The sequence below is a fragment of the Brassica oleracea genome, chromosome C6, assembly GCF_000695525.1.
Source record: "Brassica oleracea var. oleracea cultivar TO1000 chromosome C6, BOL, whole genome shotgun sequence".
NCBI lineage: Eukaryota > Viridiplantae > Streptophyta > Magnoliopsida > Brassicales > Brassicaceae > Brassica > Brassica oleracea.
This window is the reverse complement of record NC_027753.1, coordinates 18434587-18456635: the sequence shown is the minus strand read 5'-3', so window position 1 is coordinate 18456635 and position 22049 is coordinate 18434587. Positions and strand designations below refer to the sequence as shown.

The 22049-nt window shown below is 34.8% G+C and overlaps 2 protein-coding genes across 2 annotated transcripts; one reads left to right on the top strand and one right to left on the bottom strand.

The window, feature by feature from the left end:
• Positions 1–15163: 15163 nt before the first annotated feature.
• Positions 15164–17439, bottom strand: LOC106300485 (CBS domain-containing protein CBSCBSPB3). Its single transcript, XM_013736636.1, has 2 exons — positions 17234–17439; positions 15164–17090 (listed from the first exon to the last, which is right to left on the bottom strand). The coding sequence occupies exon 2, from the start codon at positions 17078–17080 to the stop codon at positions 15413–15415; it is 1668 nt and encodes a 555-aa protein (XP_013592090.1). The 5' UTR covers positions 17081–17090; positions 17234–17439; the 3' UTR covers positions 15164–15412.
• Positions 17440–18285: 846 nt separating this feature from the next.
• Positions 18286–21245, top strand: LOC106298354 (delta(14)-sterol reductase). The gene is made up of 13 exons (XM_013734461.1): positions 18286–18441; positions 18537–18654; positions 18732–18802; positions 18880–18936; positions 19054–19145; positions 19466–19513; positions 19665–19785; positions 19848–19894; positions 20002–20083; positions 20233–20309; positions 20378–20497; positions 20627–20701; positions 20934–21245. The coding sequence occupies exons 1-13, from the start codon at positions 18394–18396 to the stop codon at positions 21085–21087; spliced, it is 1110 nt and encodes a 369-aa protein (XP_013589915.1). The 5' UTR covers positions 18286–18393; the 3' UTR covers positions 21088–21245.
• The last annotated feature ends 804 nt before the right edge of the window (positions 21246–22049 follow it).

Sequence of the window (22049 nt, the reverse complement as noted above, 5' to 3'; positions counted from 1 at the left end):
TCCACCTGAAGCTGGAGAATACATTGTTGATTGTTGTACGGAAGTCCTGCACTTGGCTTGAAAATATGTAATGTTGGATATTCTACTGTATTGATCCAATTTTCTGTCTAAGGTGACATGTGTTTGCTTATGCATATTTCTTTACCAGTCATCTACTCTTCATTCATGGGACTGGATACTCAGTTAGATTTGACCACTTGGAAGTAGCTGAAGTTACAGCCTGAGGTCTGGCGAACCTTATTCAGTAATGAGCTTTTTGCTACGATCAGAAGAAAGTCATGTTTCATGCTGGCTTTAGTTTATAGGGGTTAGTTTTTGTAACTGGCTAGCTATGATTAAACCAAGTGTATTATCTCTGTTTATTTTCAGTGATTTTTTTAGAGGAGAAAAAGACTGTTGGAGTTTAAAGTGTGATTCACCATTCCTTTAAGAACAACAATTTCACATGAAGATACGAAGATTTGAAGAAGAGGAAGCAGAAGAAAATGTGTTGGCAACTCAAATCCCAAATGATAAAGAATGTTTGTTAGAGTTCATGGACCAGCGTGCCAAGTCAATCCAACTCTGTAAAGACCAGATTTCAATCCTCGAGAGAAAGGTCTTTTTTTCTAATCTTAGCGAAATTCGGATTCGATGCTGCTTATTGTAGGATTGTACTAATTGGGATTATTGTTTCAGTTAGAGTTCAGTTTCAAGCAGCAGAACTGACCTAAATGATCCTAATGTTATCTTTCTGCTCAGAACAGAAGCTTCCTGCTTTTGTTATTTTGGTTGTTGTTTACATGTCATGAGATGTTTTTTTGTCTCCTTGGGATGTTACATGTAATGTTTGGTCTTTAATGAACTTTTTTTTTTTTAATTCTGAAACATTATGCAGCTTGCTGTAGAGAGAAAACTGATGGAAGATGTGGAGACCAGTTTTTACAACTTGGTCGTGTTGAAAGCGATTCCCTTTCCAAGGCAAAACCAAAGGTGCCTGGTAAAACTGGGAGGTTACTTGATGAGGTGAAGACTGCTATTGGAACCTCTACTCCATATGTGCGTGTGGTGAGAAGATGAAGTATGAAACCGCTACTCTACATCCACGTAGTGAGAAGGATCCTTGATACCACTCAAATTACTCTAATGAGTGTTACTCTCATCAAAAGAGGTTCAGATGTAGTACTTAGGCATAAAATCCACAAGGAGCTAGGGAACAATTAAATCTAGTGTTTATTAATTCTAAGAGTTGTAAATGTTTAAATGAAATAGCAATAGTAACAAGCGAAGTAAATAGTAAATGTAACTTGGTTGGAAATGATATTAGACGCAGGGCCACTATTCAGGTGTTGGAGATTATAATATCTATAGATGCCTATTTGTTGCATGCATGATATGTTAGAGCTCAACCGCTTAACTCAGTGATCAGCTGTCGCATGTTTCACTGGTTAACAAACTAGATCTCGTGTCTCAACGGTTAGTATGTTGACAACAAAAGAGTGTCGATCGATGGTCCTATAGGGACGTCGACCGATACACCTTTACCTACGTCGACCAATAGTCAGTTGAGGACATCGATCGACGGGTTCTAGCTAGGCCTATGCGCGAGTATGATATGCCCTATTAAGATACTAAATTGGCGATTAGCCCTCTCTAGCAGTCCTAATATGATAGATAGATGTCAGGATGGGATAACAAGGGTGCTTGAGTATGCAATCCTATGATCATGTTCTAGTTAGCAAGGCTAAAACAAGCAATGAATACAAATCTATCATGAATATCACAACAAGGCAGATCTATAGTTTGGGGCTAATCCCACAAACCTATCTGAACCCTGGATCTAATAAATGAACTACTCAGACATAGCAAAGCAATTCATGACAATGAAGAAATGGGAATTCATAGTATAGATGAAAATAAATGAAAACAAGGAGTTCCAATCACAAGTGATCTTCTCTCCAAAACTCTCTCTCTCTCTCTCTCTCAAAGTAAAACTGTAACAAAAAGCTCTCCCTGTCGTCAAAACACTTAGGCAGTATATAATCTACTAGGTTAAAAACTCGTCAGGGCATTTTCGTAATTTAGCTTGGACTTGGGCTTCAAGTCCGCTGGATCCAAAATGTCGCATGTCCAATGTCTCGACATCAATCGATGGTACTTGTGTACATCAATCGATATTAATCTTCATTTGTCGGGTATCTCATGGTGTCGATCGACAGCACTGGATGTGCATCGATCGATTGTTCTTCCTCTTGTCGACCTCTACATGGTCAGCTCGGATGAAATGTCTTTTAAGCTCCAAAATGCTCCAAAGTCATAGCTTTACTCCGAAATGCACCTGAACCTGAAAACATACACAGAAGAGTAGAAAACATAGATATATATATAGTAAAACACCTATATACCATGGATGAAAACGGTTCAAATCCAAGGTATATCAACTCCCCCAGACTTACCTTTTTGCTTGTCCTTAAGCAAAACATACAGGCAGTCTCTCTGAAAGAGATTTAAAAATATTAGGGACTACAAATTTTAAAGCATAGAAATATTTTCCTCAACAATTTTGCAACCACATCTAAAAAGTCATAATCACATAAGCACACTATGCAATATCCTAGCTTAGCAACCATTTCTAACATAACACAACTCAGCAATTCACGTCTGACATCCCCTCTACTGACTTCATTTCTTAGCATAAATATAAAATGAATGCTTTACCTTGGAATATCGATCATATGGTGCAAGGATTTCAGACAAGTATCTAGAACTGCAGGTAAAAGTTAGTTCCTAGTTTCTCTCTCTCTAATTTTGTCTCTTGAGTCAAAGTCTGCTTCCATTGCAGGATCAGTGACCAAGATTGGACAGACTTCCATGAATCAAAACTTAATGGTGGTAGCCACGAAGCTCTGTTCACTTCTTTTTGACCTATATCCAAGAATTCTTTGTGAAAGCGAGCCTTGAAAATTGCCGCCTCCAAGTCCCGTTTCGAACTCTTTTATTGGAGTCTTTATGAATCAAGCCTTAATGGTTTTAGCCACCAAGTCCTGTTCAGACTCATCCTAAGTAAGCAATAGATTTTTTTTTTTTGAAGAAATGGGTAGAACTGAAATATAAATCACTAACTAATCTAGGGTCGAAATTTAGAGAGAGAAAATGTGATAAATAATCTACACAAGGTGTTACCTTCCAAACCTGTCTGAAGAATCCGATCCCATGTATACCAAGCCCCAAGACAAGCGGTTATGTCAGGTTTAGTGTTGGAAATCAGCTTTGGTTACTTCATACGGTCAAGGCAAGTGTGTAGTTGATAGGTTGATCTGCTTTAGCATCTATAGTGCTATTTGCAATCAGTAAATCTAAAATGGTGCTAAAGATTGGTTGGATATTCAAGTTTAAATCAATATAAGATCATAGTCCTATTTCAATAGCTAAGCATAATTTATTAAAATTCCTTTTATATAAGAATAAAATAAATTATATCAGTAAATATCCCCCCAGACTTTAATTACACTGTCCCAGAGTAACTCAGTCGGAGTTATGATGGAATAATTCATAAGTACGAAATGTAACAAGTAAGGAAGATACATCTGACCGGATTAGATATCGATCGATGTGAAAATGTTGTATCGATCGTCGTGTGTTTGTCTATGTCGAGCGATGTCGACGTCTCGTCGGCGGTCGATATTCAGGTCCTCCTACTTGGGTCTCCTAAATATGAAAGATATAAAACGAAAGTAAATAAATCCTAGCTAATAAAACCAAAATAAAATACCTAATAGTGGGTTGCCTCCCACTCAGCGCTTGGTTATAGTCATTTAGCTTGACTGTGGTAGTGATTGGCTATTTGGTGGATAAACAGCTGCTTGTTGGAAAACAAGCATCCAAGTCATCTCTGCACATTCTGGACCAAGATGCAATGAAACTTCTTGTGGCCTCATCATGTCTTGTCCATTTGTCATCCATCTTCTTAAGTACATTGGAGATGTTCTGTAGCCTATCTTGAATGTTGTCAATGCTGACCTGGTGCCAGCCTATGTTGTCATAGGTGTATGCTGAAAGTTCTGTCAGTTCCTCGTGCATTGACTCTATCGTTTTGTGTATCAGCTGCTTGTCGGCTGGTGTAGACTCGGCGTCGATCGAAGCGATTAAGTGTTCGTCGGTCGATCTCGGCGACTTACCATCGAGCGATTTCGCTCGCTTCCTGTTGATCGATGCTGATATCTGGTGTTGAGCTGCGAGTTGCCTCTGAATGGCTTTGACTTCTTTCTGTAGCCATTCTGGGTGGCTGTCTAGTCCACCGATTCTGTTGTCGAATGGAAAGTAGATGTCATCGCAGCGTTTGTCAAGTCGTTCCTCCATGGTGTATATAGCAGTGTAGATCTTGGATGTGATCTTGTCAACCTCTGCTGCTGTGTAGGGAAGTAACTCCACAGGATTCTTGCCATCGATCCATGGCCCTCGTAGCCTGTCGATCAAAAATGAGTTTGCCTGTAAAAAATTTTGATTAGTAATTTTATCAATATCCCTTTGGGCATGAAGTATTTGACTAGCCAATTTGTTTAAATATAGCATGACTGGTGATACGAAGCGGTCATGCATGTCCTCGTAAGTCTGTAGCCTATCATCCATGGCTGAGATCTTAGCGTCGAGCGATGTGATGGTACACACGTCGATCGATGTGGCTGGTTGTTGGTCCTTCTTGCGAATGGTGTCCAGATCTTGCTGTAGTAGCTCGATTTTAGTACTCAGCCAGTCCACGTTGTTGTTGAGAGGGTAGTACACGTCGTTTATCCTCGTGTTGATGTATGAGACTTCCCATTCATCCTTGTGTTCTGCTGAACATTGCGGTTCTGCAGGGATTTGGGCCGTCGGAAGACTGACGTCGATCGATGGTGCATGTGGTGCGTCGATCGATGTTGATGTCGTGGCTTCCTTCTCAAGTTGCTGTCGTAAACTCTCAATTTCTGTCCTCATTTCTACCATACTTCTGAAAAGCTCATTGTAGTCTCTATCCAAAGGTTGATGTGTATCTTCTACCAATGATTTGAGCTCCTCTCCCAGTTTTTCCTGAGCTCCACAAATACCAGTCACCATCTCATTGATTTCATCTTTGGTGTAGAGTTCTGGTGCCAGTCTTGTGAGTGTGAAGGAAGTGGCTTGTTCTGGAAGACAGATGTGGCTCTCTTCAAAAAGAGATGCTCTTTCCAGTAATTTCCTGATGTCGTCCTTTGTGACAGGTATCATCTCACCAGCTACGCCTCGTGCGTGTCCACACTCATCTCTGTAGACTCCATAATCGTCCCTTCGTTCCCAAGTGAACTTTCTGGCTCCGTACATGTCAAAAGCGCGGTATCCAAATTCATAACGTCGGTCGATCGACGTCGGGTGATCCTTATCGGTCGAAGTTGGTGTTCTCCTATCGATCGATGTCTGGGTTGTCCTGTCGATCGATGCTTGGTCTTTTGGTTGGCATGATAGATCTGGATTGATTTCTGTTGCGGCGACTCCCATGTGTTTGTTTGGATCGGTTTGATTGATGTCTGGAGTGCCACGTTGCTGTGAGAATAGGTTGTCAGGTCCATTGGCCACTTGAAGGATATCTGCTATGTCCTCTCTGGACACTTGTAAGATCCTTCCATCTATTGCACGTGCGTTGCCATCTGGGTCCCTGAAAATACCAAATTCATCAGGTGTTAGAAAACCGTAATCAATGTTTGCATTATCATTCAATTTAGAAATAGAAATATTATGTTTAAGAGTAGTATCAATCGATGTTGACACAGATGCATCGATCGAGGGCAGAATAATTTATGCAGAATTTGTGTTCTTGAGATGATTGCTCTTCATGGATTTTCCTGTTCATCTTTTCTGCTTGTGTGTCTTCTCGGGTGTGTGGAGGTGGTTTCAGGGGTGCAAAAAGTTTTAAATAGGTATCTATAAACCTAGTTGGAGAGGGAATATTCTCCTGCTCCTGGATTTTCGCTGCGGCGCGAATATCGATCGATGTTCCTGTATAGGTGTCGATCGATGTGAGCGGTTTTTTTGCTGGATGAGGGTGGGTATCGACCGATGTGGAGTGCACTTCGTCGAACGATGTTGGAAACGTGTTGGTGAACTTATGTGTTTCAAATTTTTCATCCTGCAAAGACATTTCTATTGCACGTTCCTTCCAATAATCCTCATCGTATTCCTCTGTATGTTCCTCGTTAGGTGAAGTAATTACAGTGTCAACTGCAAAACTTTCATGGAAACCACTGTCTGCCCAACTGCCTATGGAATAATCATCACGTCCTCTCTTTCTTGGAGGTTGGAAGGCAAAGTGTGGGTAACAATGATTAGGTAGAGCGAAATGGTCAACCGGCTGATCAACGTCGAGCGACGTGTTGTTGCGGTCATCGGTCACCGTTGACTCATTGGAATCGATCGATGGAAAGGTGTGGGTGTCGATCGATTCCGAGTACTCTGTTTCGTACTCTGATTCGTACTCTGCTCATGGCATGCGCCAATGAAGCCAAGTTCTTTCCCGTAATCCACAGAATTAATAATTTTTCTCATAGGTCGGATAGGGTCGTAGTGGATGTTGGGGTCTATCAGCGTCAGACACAATTTGTTTTTGTTCATGTCACATACAGCTCCTACTGTAGGTAGGAAAGATCTTCCAAGCAGAAGTGAAGAGTTCCAGTAAGTTTGATGTCCATGACATGAAAATCTACCGGGACAAGGGCATTACCAATCTGTACCTGCAGATCTCTTATGATTCCTCCTGATCGTTTTTCTGAAAGATCCACGAAGGTGAAGGATTCTGTTGAAGGTTCGATGGTCAAACCAAGTTGGTCTGCCATGATCCTTGGGAGGATACTGACTGATGCTCCTGTGTCACACATTGAATGGGGAAATTCAACACCCTTGACTACGCATGGTATTGCAAACTTCCTAGGACCACTCTTCTTCGACAATGTGATCATGTGTCTCATCTTCTCTCTGACTTGATGAAACATTCTCCTAATGTCTTCCTCAGTTACCTTTGTTTCTTCAAATGGCTTTTTTATTAACATTTTAAGCCGTATGGCTTTTTATTTTTTTCAATTGATGATTTTAATAATAAACAGAGTTAAAAATGATTTGAGCAAATCTATTACCGATTTTGTTATGTATAATTTCAAAATATTGTTACCAAATATATTGCTTCTAATATTTTAAATGTTTGGGCATATATTGAATATAAATGAAGGATTTTTAGGAAAATATTATAATTTAGTAAACCATTCAGCAGTAAAACAAGGGATTGTTCACCAGTTATACATATTTTTCATGATAATGGCTATAGTAAGTAAAAGATGCATTGCCCCGCACACGTACACTATTCATTATTTTAATGCTTCTTAACTGCATATTCAATATTAATCTAGATGTTTTGATTTCCAGATCTTAACTATATATTTAACCAATGATTTCTAATAATATTAACGATAATCACTAAATACTTTAGGGATGGATATTCAAGTATCCGTTCGAGTTTGGTTCGGATCTATTCGGTTAGAATCTTTATTTGGGGTTGGTTCGAATCTATTTTGGTTTCGGATTTTTAGAGTTAGAGATTTAAGTTCCATTTGATTATTTATAAATTTCATTTCGGGTTCGATTCAAATTTTTGCGGGTTCAATTCAGGTTCAGATATTCATTTAAAACTATATAATTTTTTTAATAATTTCTAGATACCTTAAAGTCCAAAAACAAAAATAATATAAAACATATAAACTTGAATATTGTATGCCAAGTATTTAAGATTAACATGGAATTAGTTACTTTTAGCTATTTAGATAGAAAACTAATAGGTATTTAGGGTATTTTTTGAGTATTTTTGAATATATATATATATACTTTTAACTATCTTTCACATATTTTGGATAATTTCAAGTATTTTTGAGTGTGTTGGATATTTTTAGTATATAAGATTTAAAAATAACTAATATATTTAAGTATAGATCCATTTTTCATATACCAAAATTTTGGATTCATTCGGATATCTTACCAATTTTGGTTCGAATTTGGTATAATTTTATTTTCTTTGGTTTTGATTCACTTCTTTGGGTTCAAATATATTTTTCAACCCTAAAAGCTTTAATAAGATTTTTTCTTATAATTTGTATCATTTTATTTATCGGTTATATATAAAAAATAAAATAATCTGCGTTTTAACGCGGATCAAAAATCTAGTTGGGGTATTAAATTGAAGAAAAATGTTCCTTTGTAACTTGTAAGCGATTTTTTTTTGTTATATGCAGGTACAGTTCGATCATCAAACCAACCCAATATAGACTTCAAAAACGATCTAAAATATTCATATTTTATCGTTACTTCCCGAATTTGATTGGCGGTGTCGGTTCAGTGACATTTACTTCCCGAATTTGATTGGCGGTGTAGGTTCAATGACATAGCGGATATGATATCGTGGTGAAGTCGACCACATTTTGGCGTTATTTTGTCTTTTTGTTGGAAATAAAAACTATAAAGCTATTTGTGCATCTTGGCAAACAATGACTGCATCTACGTATGTATGCACACGTGGCTTACAATTAGCGACCAACCCAACGTCCAGTCCAAAAGTCAGGACTCTTGGGTCTCTCCAATCTCCACAAACCACCAAATTATGAAAGCAGCTGAAATACAAAAACAATTTAAATGGTTATTTATATACATCAAGGATATGATTGGTAAATAAATATGAGCCAGACTGAGAGTAAATTAACTGAAGGAAGTGGGAGTAAATTTAATAAAGTAACCAAGAAAAATGAGAAATTTTTAGGTTCACCCCCTAACTGAATTTAGAAATTCACACAATCAATAGGATTTAGTTATTTTAGATTCAATATCTTTTAAAAAAGGAAACCAAATAATAAGAATTTGTGAAATTATATTCTGTTTTTTTAAATAAATAAAAAATAGTAGTAATTATCAATTTTTTTAATATTAGTAAAATTTTAAACCCTAAATTCTAAACCCTAAACCCTTGGTAAACCCTAAACCCTTAGTAAATCCTAAATCTTTGGGCAAATCCTAAACTCTAAACCATTAATCTTAAACTATAAACCAAACTCTAAACCCTTAATCTTAAATCCTAATCCCTTAGGGTTTAGAGTTTGGTTTAGGGTTTAGGATTAAGGGTCTAAGGTTTAAAATTTTCTCAAGAGTTCAGAGTTTATGGTTTAGAATTTAGTGTTTAGAATTTAGGGTTTAGGGTTTAGTATTAGGGTTTAAGATTAAGGGTTTCAGGTTTAGGGTTAAGAATTAAGAGTTTAGGATTTTCCCAAGGGTTCAGTGTTTATCCAAGGATTTAGTGTTTAAGGTTTAAGGTTTAGAGTTTAATATTTTACTAACAGGTTTAACAATATTAAAAAATCTTTTTAAGGTAATTACTATTAATTTTTTATTTTAAAAATATAATATAATTTTACAAAGTTTTATTATTTGATTTCCTTTTTAAAAGATATTGAATCTAAAATAACTAAATTCTATTGGTTGAGTGTACCTCTAAGTTCACCTAAGGGGTGAACCTAAGAATTTCTCGAGAAAAAAAACAATATAAAAAAAATAAAAATTAATAGAGTAACGAAGAGGAAAACATAATATAAACAAAATATAAAAATAAAACAAAATTAAAGTTAGCCTTAAGCTTAGAATAGTATGCAGATTAAAAAATGCAGATTAAACATAAAATATAGATCAAACATAATAAATGAAGATCAAGCAAATTATGCAGAATAAATGCAGATCAAGTCTGTATGACGTGTATTAAGTTTTTTTGTCCACGGTTAAATGTCATATCTATAAATTTAAAATAATTAATTTAATTATATGAACACAGATATAAAAGCAGATAAAACAAATTAAACATAAACTTAAAATGATAATTAATTATAAAAATATTAAATTTATAAATATATTCAAATAATACATGTAATATAAATAATATTCATAAATTCATTAAATTAATATATATATATATATAATATGAAACTAAACAGATGATTAAAATGCATGCATAGGTTATAATAACTAGTAGAGAACAAGTTAGTTTTTATTGAGTGTTACTAAATATAAATTTTAACTTATTTCTAATAAATTAAAGTTTTCATAATTTATTTGAAAATAAATAATAATGAACCTTGATTTTTAATTTATTGGATGTACTTTGATTTTAATTGTTTTTAATATCAGAGAAAAAATAATGTGTATAAAATCATTATACAGAAAATTATATAATTTTTGAACAGGGCTGGGAAAAATCTCAGCAAATTTTGATTCGATTCGTTATCCATTTCGATTTGAACCGAAAAATCTAGATTTTCGTAAGAAACGAAGCGAATCTCAATTATTAATATTTTTAAGAACGGATATCCGATATGATCTGCTATATGCATATATATGCATATATTTATTAAAAAATATAAAAGTGAATAATTTTTTTTTGTAATAAAATATTATTATTTTATATTATTTTTTTATTTTATTTATTTCTAATTTTTATTTATTTTACGGATCGAATCGGATATCCGGTCAAAATCTAAAAATTTCCAAGTATCTAGGACATAAAATATGTCAATACGAGGATAGTTACGGATCGAATCGGAACATATAATTAATTATTCTGAAGAAACGGATTGGATCATAAATATTTCCAAAAATCTGGATATCCGATTTGTGATCTCCCTATTTTTGAATAGTAAATTATATATATATATATATATATATATATATATTATCATTTTAAATATTTGTATAAGAAAATTCATCTTAAATTTTTTATAAAAAAAACAAAAAGAACCTACACTTAAAGAGGAATTTTAATTTGTGAAGTACAAAAATGAAGTAATATGAGAGAAAAGGTAGTTGTTAAAAAAAAAATCAAAGAAAACCTTCAATTAGGCTCCTATGTTCGACTAGCCCACTTTTCTCCATTAACTATAAATCCGTTTTTTTATCACACAAAAATTTCTGCATGCAGTTTTCTTAATTTTTTAATATTATATTTTTTCCGTATTTTTAATGTTGATTGGAGATAAAGTGTAGATCAATCTGTATATTTTTTTTTGCATTTGTACTGCATTTATTCTGCTACATTTAAACACTTAGTGACAGTGTAGTTTAGTGAGAGAATAAAGCAGTACATTTATCTTTATTCAAACAATATCTGGTATAAAAATAACAAAATTTGTTTTCACCTGACGGACAACTAATCAGCTGAATTGAGAGTAAAAGACTTTTCCACTAAATATCCATCGCTGTTAGTACTATACAATCACGCTCAAAGGTTTTCGCCAAAAAGCATATCCAACGATAATAATTTGGAGTAAAATTGTTTTATGCTAAATTGGTCTTACTTTTAACCAATCAAGTGAAAATACTTTTCATCATCTAGAGGGAAAGTATACTAATATGTTACTTTCTGTACTAGTGGAAAGAAAAATTTTGCTCCCATTTTTATTTTTTTTATTTCCTCCTTTTCAACTTTTTTATCCTGCCATTTCACTCTATTATTTACCAGTCAATCCTAAAATCATGGATGTGACTGAATGGTTGTTTTAGAGTAATATTATACTCCACATTTAAAATTACTCCAAATTCAGATAGAATTTTGCCAATAAGGTAAAATATTGGTTGTGATTGGATGTCATATATAGCCAAAAACTTCTAGCGAGAAACATAGTTACGCTCGGTTCAGCTCAAACTGTACCAATCAGGTAAAAGTTTTTTTAATCATTTTTATTATTTTCCTCTCGTCAATGTTTATCAAAAGTGAAACTCTTTTGTTTTTATTCCCCATGGTTATTGTGGAGAAAATGAGTTGCGCTCATTTCAACTTTTTATTTTCTTTCACTGTTTCAACTACTTTACAACTTTTTCTCTCATTTCAGCTATTTTAATTTACTCCATATTACTCTCCTGTTACCATTCACACTCATTTACTCTAGATTTTGAGAGTGATTGGTAACTAGTGGAGATATTGAGAGTAAATAAAATAGAGTAAATGGGAAGAAAAACAATAGAGTAAATGGGGGAAAAAATATAGAGTAAAACAATGAGAGATAAAAGTAATACATTTACCTCTTTTTAAATAGTACACAATGTAAGTTGACAAAACTTTTGTTTTACTTGATTGGTGAAATTGTGAGCTGAATATGGAGTAAATGTTTTCTCCCAAAAGTTTTGCTCTATTAGTGTTATTCAGTCAGAATCTTTGTTAGTCATAACTCATGTTACTCCACTTTTCTTTATCTTTCCACTGTTTCACTTTTTTCTAATTACATTTGTTTTTCACTTTTTTATTTACTCCACTTTACTCTATGTTTACCAATCAGACTCCAAATTAAATTCTTCATGTAAGAGATTTTACAAGTTTTGGTATATTTATGATCAAAACCTCTTGTGCCAAGACTAAAAAACGATAGTGGAAAAACTTGGAATTTGACTAAATGTAGCTTATGTAAGTACAAATAGTAGATCAAGAACTTATATTTAATTTCTGAAATCTATCTTTGAAATTGTACTTTACCATGTTTTATGGGACAAAAGTGTCTATTTCACTTGTAACTTCAACAAATAAGCGATTAGGTTGGTACTTATCAATCAAACAAAAAGTCAAACACACAAAAAACTAGCCCGAAGTACATATAACTCGAAATAAACATACGGGAATAAAACGCTTCCAAGTGATCATAAATGATTCAGATGTGTTATTCCATAGAATATGAAAAACAAAGGATTTTTAACGTTAAAACCCTTCAACTAAGTTTGTTTTGGGTAAAAACCCCCAAACTAAGTATTTAACGAAAAAACCTCTCAAACTAACTTTATTTAATGAATTAAACCCTAACAGGTCATATTTAACGTTACTACCGGTAAATCTTTAGTTTAGGGGTTTCTACATTAAGTAAACATAGTTGAGGGGTTTTACCATTAAAAATTAAAAAAAAAATCAAAAATTTTATAATATTATCTAAAAAATTAGTAACTGAAATTTTCAAAATTAACACTTTTTTTTTTTTTTTTGTAAATATATAAGTTTGATATGTTTTGAACATCAACATCATATATGTATAAATTTAAAATTTAAAAACCTAGAAAATATAATAAAAAAATTATCTAAAGATTTACCTGTAATAAAATTACTAAAATGTTAAAAATGTAAAAGACAAAAAATAATAATAAAAATTATATCTTATCTAGTAAAAATGTAATAAATATTTACATGTAATAAAATTACTAAAAGGTTAAAAATGTAAAAAACAAGAAAATATAATAGAAATTATATCTTTTCTAATAAAACTGTAATAATAAATCTTTAGATAATTTTTATTATATTTTCTGACTGGGGTTTTTTCGTTAAATACTTAGTTTGGGGGTTTTTACTCAAAACAAACTTAGATGAGGGGTTTTCACGTTAAAAATCTAAAAACAAATGACAAAAACACAAAAACACAAAAGAAAAGGAAGGAAATTCGCATATACTTTTAATAGAGAAACTTTAATCTCTTATACTCTTATTATTAGGTGGTATTATTCAATATGTATTTTAATAGAGTTTAAATCTAAACATAATCCACTATTATTCGAATGATGATTATAAGTTCTATTCTAAAATCTAGTGCTATTCAATGAATGATGTAAATCTAGTTTTTAAAATCTAATATTATTCAAGTTTTAAAGATTTTAAAATTCTTTGTATTTTGGATTGATTTCAAATTATTTCTTTTGGAATCTCATAAATAAATGATTGAACTAAAAATCTGATAAATACTGCAGAGATTTTAGAATCCATCAACTTCAACTATTTTAAAATTTGATAGATTACAAAACTACCTTAAATCCAACCATCACATGCCTCTCTTATTTTCGTCTTCTCTCCTACGCTTCATTCTTCACTCTCCCGACGACCACCATTGTTTCTATAAATTTTTCTTGATTCAATTCAAACCATCTGCTACAATGAAATCATTGTCTATGAATAAGAAGTGTATTATAAGTAAGTCATGATTTTTATTTTTGTTTTGTAGCTGAAAGCCATTTGAATCTAAAGTTCTAATCCACCATTGAATTTGGGTTTGCTAATTAGAGAGTTGATATCAATTTCATATAGGTGTTGGTAATTAAGTAATTGAGCATTTTGGAACTAGTTTAGTGGATTCATCGAGGAATTAGATTGATAATTAATTAAACACTGGTTGAATCAAAATAAATCGTGTCAGATTAGTGTTTTGTTGTGAAGAAGAAGATGGTAGAACTAGTAAAACTTAGTATAAATATATAGGTGGGAATTGTTAGATAAGAAATGATTCACAATTGACTATATCACTTTGAATCATGCTATGAAATCCACGTTGGACGATACTCTTTCCACCATGTTAAAGATTTTCTAAAAACATTTTTTCCTTTAATCTGCATAATTCGACTTTTTTAGGATTCAAAACACAAATTTTCCGGTATAGAAACATTAACGAACTCTTAGTCAAACTATTGGACTGTGAATGCTTCTACCAATCTGAATTCTACACTACCAAGGCAAAAGGGTAAAAAAACAAGGTAGCATAACGTTTTTTTCCTGAACAAGTGAGAGTCATAAAAATCAAGAGACCCGCATAGGCATGAAGCCCCGAAGTTCTTTCTTTCTTTCTTGCCTAGCTGTGATGGAGTTGCGAGTTTTGTCAATGAAGCGGAAGATGGCATCGGCTGAGAGTGAAACACTGTTGTGAAGGACGTTGCTGGGCTGCTTCCATGTATGTATATATATATATATATATATATATATATATATACATACATATATATAAGAAATAAACTCAAAGGAATACCAACAAGATATATACATATCTAAATACGAATACCACATACTTTTTAATACACTCTGGTTAAGTTCTATTCTGATTTGCTAGCAGTATCTAAGTAAACCTCTATAATCATTTGCAAACAGGCTTGTCAGTTGTGTTTTTATGTCAGAACAAAACTTCTTTGTTGATATGATAAAGCATGCTTGTGTTCTCTTTGTTGGTTCAAGTGTGCAATCTACATCACAGTTCGTCTTTCTTACTCATATCCACGTAATAATAGTCTGTGTAAGTAAAAAGAGTATGACACAAATAAGTTAACAAAAGATGAAGCAAATATATCCAAAAATATCAAAAACAAATACCAGAAATTGCAGTGCAACAACATTCCCTGCTTTTATTTTCTCGGTTTCAGAGGTTTTACATCAGCTCTGTCAAATCTAATAATCTCTTCTGAATAGGGGCGTGTCCCCAATAATTTAATAAATATCTGTAGTGAAATAAAGTTTCTCTTTTCGTATGACAAAAGAGACAAATCTGTATGAAACATACCAAAATAGAAAGAAAAAGGAAAGACTTATGCCTTCCAGAGAGCTTATGCGTCATCAAAATCACATCTTCGAGCGTTTCAAGTAAACAACTACTGCTATGCTCGTTAGCACAACAGCTCCTGTAACCACCACACCACCACGCCATGTAACCCATCCACCTCTTTCTCTCTCTGTAGTATTATTCGCTTTCATGAGTTGACCCGTTTCCAAGCTCAAGCTCCTTGTTCTTGTCTCTGTGAAGTCCAGATGCAGCCTCAATACCTTTTGTCCTGCAGACCTAGCAAGAGTAACAGCACCAACCAAATCACTATCCGATGTAATCAAAACCTTATCACCTTCATCATCCTCATATATAATCTGTGGCCGTTGTTCCACATCGTTGATGTCACAACCGATTCTTTGCATCACAATACCCATCAGCTCCTCAAGGTTCTCAGCGGAAGAAGTAAAACGATGCACACGGCCCTTTAGATCTTCGAGCTTGAAAGAAAACGAGTTCCCTAGCCCTAGAGAAGGGTAAGAAGTGAGCTTGCCAAGCTCTGAATGATGCATCATCGCCGACATTTCGCTTTGAGTGTCTGAATCATCAGGAGGGTCTAACGCAAGAGCTGAGTCCCAGAACTTCTGCATCATGGTGTTAGCCATGTCGTTTACAGCTCCAGAACTGTTCTCAACCATCGAGATAGCTGCGTGAGTTATCTGCAGCACGTCCACACAAGCTGCAGCGGAACCGTCTTTGTCTGTGATAGGTAGATGCAAGAACTTCCCATCATGCATTATATGCAACGCATCAAGAATGGTCGTCTCTAGCGATGCACATTCGGGGTTAGGTGTCATCACCTTCTCTACAAGAGTAAGTTCAGGAGATAAGTTCTGCGCGACGACACGCATAAGAATGTCCTTTGAAGTCAGTATCCCCTGGATCTTGCTCCCGGTGGAGATGATCACAGAGTTAACCCGCAAGTCCCGCATCCTTTTGGCAGCAACGGAGACAGGATCTGATGGTGCCACAAGCGCAACTTTTGAATTCTCCGTGATGATCGTTGACAAGGCGGGCTTAAACATTCTCTCCCTCAACGTCTCGATGAAAGCATAGGGCGCAGAGTATCCAGCTCCCCACTGCTTCTCAACACCTTCAACAGCAGCAGCTAAAGCACTGCCTTGCTCTGCAGCTTTCTCCATTCTCGAAATAGCATCGTAGAGACACTTAGTGATATCCAACAAAGCAATGACTTCGCCGTTCTCCACAACAGGCAAGTGCCTAAACTTCCCTTGAACCATCTTCTGAAGAGCTTCAATAGCCAATGAATCAGAAGTGACAAAGATAGGGTTCCTCGTCATAACCTTAGAGACCAAAGTCTGTTCCGGTCTCAACCCTTCAGCAATCACTCTCGTAGCTACGTCCTTGTCTGTACATATCCCAGAGAGAAGCGCACTTGAGTCAGTCAAGAGAACCGCGTCAACACGCCGAGCAGCCATCCTCCGACAAGCGTCAAAGACAGTGGTTCCTTCAGGGATAGTGAGAGCTTTCGATAACCGAAGCTTCTTAACTGTCCTCTCAACGCTAGAGAGAGGCTGAGAAGGAGGTGAGTTTGGTTTGGAGGTGTTCCCGCCGTTGACGACGCTTCCGTTCTCCGATTGAACTGATTTCTTGGAGGGTCGCCGTACAGTGGTGGTGGTGCTCCTCCTCCCTGATGTTGAAGAAGCACCCGTCGCCTGAGTACTCATACCGATCGATCTGAATGAAAAAGAAGGAAAGACCTTTGATTCAAATACTAACGAATCTGAATGAAACCCAAATCGTATGACGATGCGAATCACAAAATGAAATCAGATCGAAAAGTTGAAACCCTAGAATTTTGATTGGGATTAAGGTTTTACCTTTTTCTTCTTCAACCTATATGGAGCGGAGCAGTTGTCTTGTCTCTGGTTGTTTCCAAAAGCTGTTAACAATGGTCGTTAGCCATTTATCGGCGTATGTGTGGTGCTTCGCCACCCTCTCCTCCTTTCAATTTAATAATATGCTTGAATTATAAGCTACGACTAATAATGTATTTTTCCATAATTGGTTGAACCGAGTTTATTAAGATCAAAGGGCGTTTAGCCGGTTTATAAATAAAGAAATACGCGGTAGAAAACTAGTTCGCCGGAAAATACAAATCAGTGAGAAAGAGAAATGAAACCCTACTTCTAGCCGCCAAAAATGTGTTGTTGATTTCGGATTCTTTTTTCGTTGATTTTGTATCCTCTTCGGTGATTTAATTTGCTCTTCTTCGAAAGATTTTTAATTCGTTGGACCGAGTGATCGGCCGCTGTATTAAGCCGTCAAGTCGATTGCTTTCAGTCGCTCATTGGATTGGCTAAAAGAGAGAACGATCCGTAACCCGACGAACCGATTCTCTTTCCAATGGTTATGGATCAGATCAGCTATTTTGTGGACTTTGTGCGAGGATGTAATCTATACCCAACAATAATAAGTAACCGTCGAAAAACAAAAATAATAATAATAGATAACAAATCTGGTAAACCAAATTTAATAAACCGGATATTAAATTTTGGATGTGGCTGTAGTAAATGTATACTTCATTTTTTAAAAAATATAAAATTTGAATCACCATCAGTATAGAGACACGTCACGAATACGACATTTTCTCTTTTTATGACTACATAAATACAAATTTTATCATCAAAATATGAACTGTCCACATAAAACATTTGTCAGACGGAAAATGGTATAACAATAAGAACAAAACAAAAAATTATTGACATTAAGCTAAAAGCCTAAAACTAAATTTAATTGAGCCCCACTACAGCTCATTTTAGCAACTCAGGGGTTTAAGATTAACACAAGGTTTAGTTTATGGCTTAGTTAATATGAAATTAAGAGTCCAAGGACTATTTTACAATTTTTTTAATTAAACAAGTGAACTCATCTCAGACTCAGAGTCCATCCTCGAGCTTCCCACTAAAAAAAGAAGTGGAGAGGCGATACAATCGATTTGGAATGCTTTGTCTTCTACATTGAATCCTCCTACTAAGATATGGATCTCGGTGTTCTTCTACCGTCTCTCATTCCCTCATTGCAATCTGTAAGCTCTCTCTCTCTCTCTCTCTCTCTCTTTAGCTTTGACTCAGCGTTCTTGCGACTTTTTTAGTCCTCCTCTGATCAAAATTGCGTATTTAGGTTTACGTGCTGGTGTCTTACTTCGTTTACTTGGCCGTTGCTGGAGAACTTCTCCCCGGAAAAGTTATCCGCGGCGTCGTTTTATCAGACGGCTCTCAGCTTCGTTACCGATGCAATGGTTACTTGATCTGATGACTCAAAGTCTCTATAAATTTCCGGAGAGATTTTGTTAATTTCCCACCTAAACATGTTCAGGTCTATTCGCACTCACATTGCTGGTCGCTATCTTGGGAATCTCTGCGAAACTCGGCATCGTATCACCTCTTGTAAGCATTGTACCATTGTCAGATCAAAATGATCGGTGCTAAGATATGTAATTGCGTCACAATGTTTTTTTGATTAGGTGGTTGCTGATAGAGGACTTGAGCTACTCTCTGCTACTTTTATCTTCTGTGTTTTGGTAAGACTGATTTAATCCTAATGCTTGTTTTTATCACCCAAAGTATCAGACTTTTGTGCCTTTTTAGTTTGTTTAGTGTTTTAAGTAACACTCTATGGTTTCTCTGATTATTCTCAGGTGACATTGGTCTTGTACATCTCTGGGCGAAGTTCCTCGGATAAGACTTCTTCTCTAAAGCCTCATGTCTCAGGAAACCTTGTACATGACTGGTACTCACTTAGGCTACTCTCTTTTTCCCCCACAAAGCGCTGTGTTTGGGGAGATCAAAACTAAGGAATGATCCATAGTCTGGTACACTAGAGTATGAATTTCATATTTTTTGGACGACAGGATTCTAGATAAGCATGAAGGTTGTCGATTAGTTTCCCTTAAAAAGACTGGAGATTACTCTTTAATCTTATTTACTAGAAGTGACTGCTTTTGCGCTTTTTCTTTGAAACCAAAGTTCCGGTTATGTCTTTCACTTGCTTCTTCCAAACGGCTGCTTTCATTTCTTTTTATTTTTCATCTTGGTTGTTTCATGTAATAGGTGGTTTGGAATACAGCTGAATCCTCAGTTTTTGAGCATCGATCTCAAGTAATCTGTCTTTCCCTTTATTTCTTCTATTAGTATGCCCGGGCAGGATCACTGCTTCAGTTTGCTTAGTAGTACAGATATCGAGTAGCTGTTTAATATTTATATCTAGATTTACGTATATGTATGATGATAGGAGTTATTACCTGTGTAGGTTCTTCTTTGTCAGAGCCGGAATGATGGGATGGCTGCTCATCAATCTCTCTATTCTGGCAAAAAGTGTTCAAGATGATTCCTTGAGTCAGTCGATGATTCTTTACCAGATTTTCTGTGCGGTACGTTCTGCTTTATCTGATCATCCGTGTTTTGTTAGTTTTGATTAACTCTGTAATTGCAGTTATATATATTGGACTACTTTGTTCATGAAGAATACATGACCTCGACGTAAGTTCATGGCGTCTTGATCAAACATGTTTGTCTTACCAACCATTTCCATCATCTCATTTACATTGGTCTTCTAAGTACTGTTCGATTTATTTATTTTTTTCCAGGTGGGACATAATTGCAGAGAGGTTGGGCTTCATGCTGGTGTTTGGAGATCTCCTGTGGATTCCTTTCACGTTTAGCATTCAGGCATGTAACTGCGTGTTTGATAACGAACCTGTACATAGAAATTTCATCTTATTGTCTTCTTGGCATGTAAACAGTAGTTCTCGGGGAAAAAAAACTTTCTTCTTGAATGCTTGAACATTCTGTGACTGGAATGTCTTCTCTTTGGACAGGGCTGGTGGCTTTTGCACAATAAAGTACAACTAACAGTTCCTGCTATTGTAGCCAATTGCTTTGTGTTCTTGATAGGGTAAGTTTTGAGTTATTTTATATTCGTAGAAACTAAACTAAGAAACCCACAAACTGTTCTTTTGGTAGGTACATGGTTTTTAGAGGGGCAAACAAACAAAAACATATCTTTAAGAAGAACCCTAAAACACCTATATGGGGTAAGCCTCCAGTGGTGGTTGGTGGAAAGTTGCTTGCTTCAGGCTATTGGTATGGTCTTTTTTCTCTTTTGCTAGTTGCTTCAGTTTCACCATCTCTGTCTTTCATTGTTAATCATGCTAGGAATGGTGAACAATGCTACATTTCGAGAACTTATATGCGGTTTTTTAAACATTACAGGGGAATCGCAAGGCACTGTAATTACCTTGGCGACCTGATGCTTGCACTGTCCTTCAGTTTGCCCTGTGGAATAAGGTAACTTGTTCTTCTTAAGTTAATCTTACAACTACCAAAGTCATGTAGAAGTTAATACCAATATCAAAACATAAGCTCCAAATACCGTTTCATGGATGTTGATCTGAAACCCGAGAATATGATCTTTAAACCACCATTTGAACTATCCAAAGCTTTCAAGTTCATTGTCCGATCACTTGAACAAAACTAATCTGAGCTGCTTCTATGATCTTGTTCATGTGTGTTGTCTCAGTTCTCCGGTTCCATATTTCTACCCGATATACCTTCTGATACTGTTGATATGGAGGGAACGAAGAGACGAGGTTCGATGTGCAGAGAAGTACAAGGAGATTTGGGCTGAATATCTTAGACTTGTCCCCTATAGAATCCTCCCTTATGTTTATTAATAATTTGCATTGTCATGGATCCTTTGAGATTTTCATCTTATGTCTTTCTTTCATCTTTTTGTTTCTTATGTGACGTTAGAAGAGTCCGTTACGGCTTTTATTTTACACATCACAAATCCTTTTTTCCCCTCGCTTTATTAAACTAGTTTTCATGTGTCTTCTATAAATAAAACTAGATTTTGGGATATTATACGTTGTGAAAATTCAAAAAATGTCTATGTTACTTTGTCATGAACATAATAGTTATTAATACCCTACAAATATCAATGGGGTTTACGTCACTATGCTGAATAGTATAGATTATATAGGTAGTCTAAAGTATAATATGAAAACCATATGGTTTTTCTAAGTTTGGCATCAAATAAATTTGTCTACATAGATAATGTATAAAACGTGAAGTTGTATTGTTGTAAATTGATGTCACAAAGTATTAAATGCAAACAATATTGTTCTAAATTAATATCAAAATTCTTAAAGGGAAGTATAGCTTTATGAATATCTCGTAATTGCTTTGAAAATTAATTTGTTAGACATAATTAAAGGATTGGCACAAGTGTAATATTTAGCAAAAACCAAGGGGATATTAAAAAATGTGCTTCGGTTTTAATAGTATATACTAGATTAAGATCCGCGCCTTGCGCGGGATAAACATTATATATATAAATTATTTTATGTATTATATGTTCTTACATATTATGAAATAATATATATATATTGAATAATTAAAAGTCAGTAAATATTACATATATAATTAAATTGGTGCGAACATATAAATCAATTTTATTAATCCAAATATTTTTTAAAAAAAATTTGATAGGATATGTAATTAAATTTAAATGATATTAAAATACATAGTATATTTTTAATATTAATGTATATTTTTTTTTAAATGATGCTTTCTACTCATATGTTTTTTTATCATATGTATTTTTAATAGCAAAAACTTTAAATTACTGATAACA

What these genes read in the sequence shown, in the direction of transcription:
- LOC106300485 (XM_013736636.1), bottom strand. Translation starts at nt 17,080, where the DNA reads ATGAGTACTCAGGCGACGGGTGCTTCTTCAACATCAGGGAGGAGGAGC.
- LOC106298354 (XM_013734461.1), top strand. Translation starts at nt 18,394, where the DNA reads ATGGATCTCGGTGTTCTTCTACCGTCTCTCATTCCCTCATTGCAATCT. An exon ending in GGAAACCTTGTACATGACTG is followed by an intron (nt 19,146 to 19,465) that starts GTACTCACTTAG and finishes TTCATGTAATAG; the next exon opens with GTGGTTTGGAATACAGCTGA. An exon ending in TTTACCAGATTTTCTGTGCG is followed by an intron (nt 19,786 to 19,847) that starts GTACGTTCTGCT and finishes CTGTAATTGCAG; the next exon opens with TTATATATATTGGACTACTT.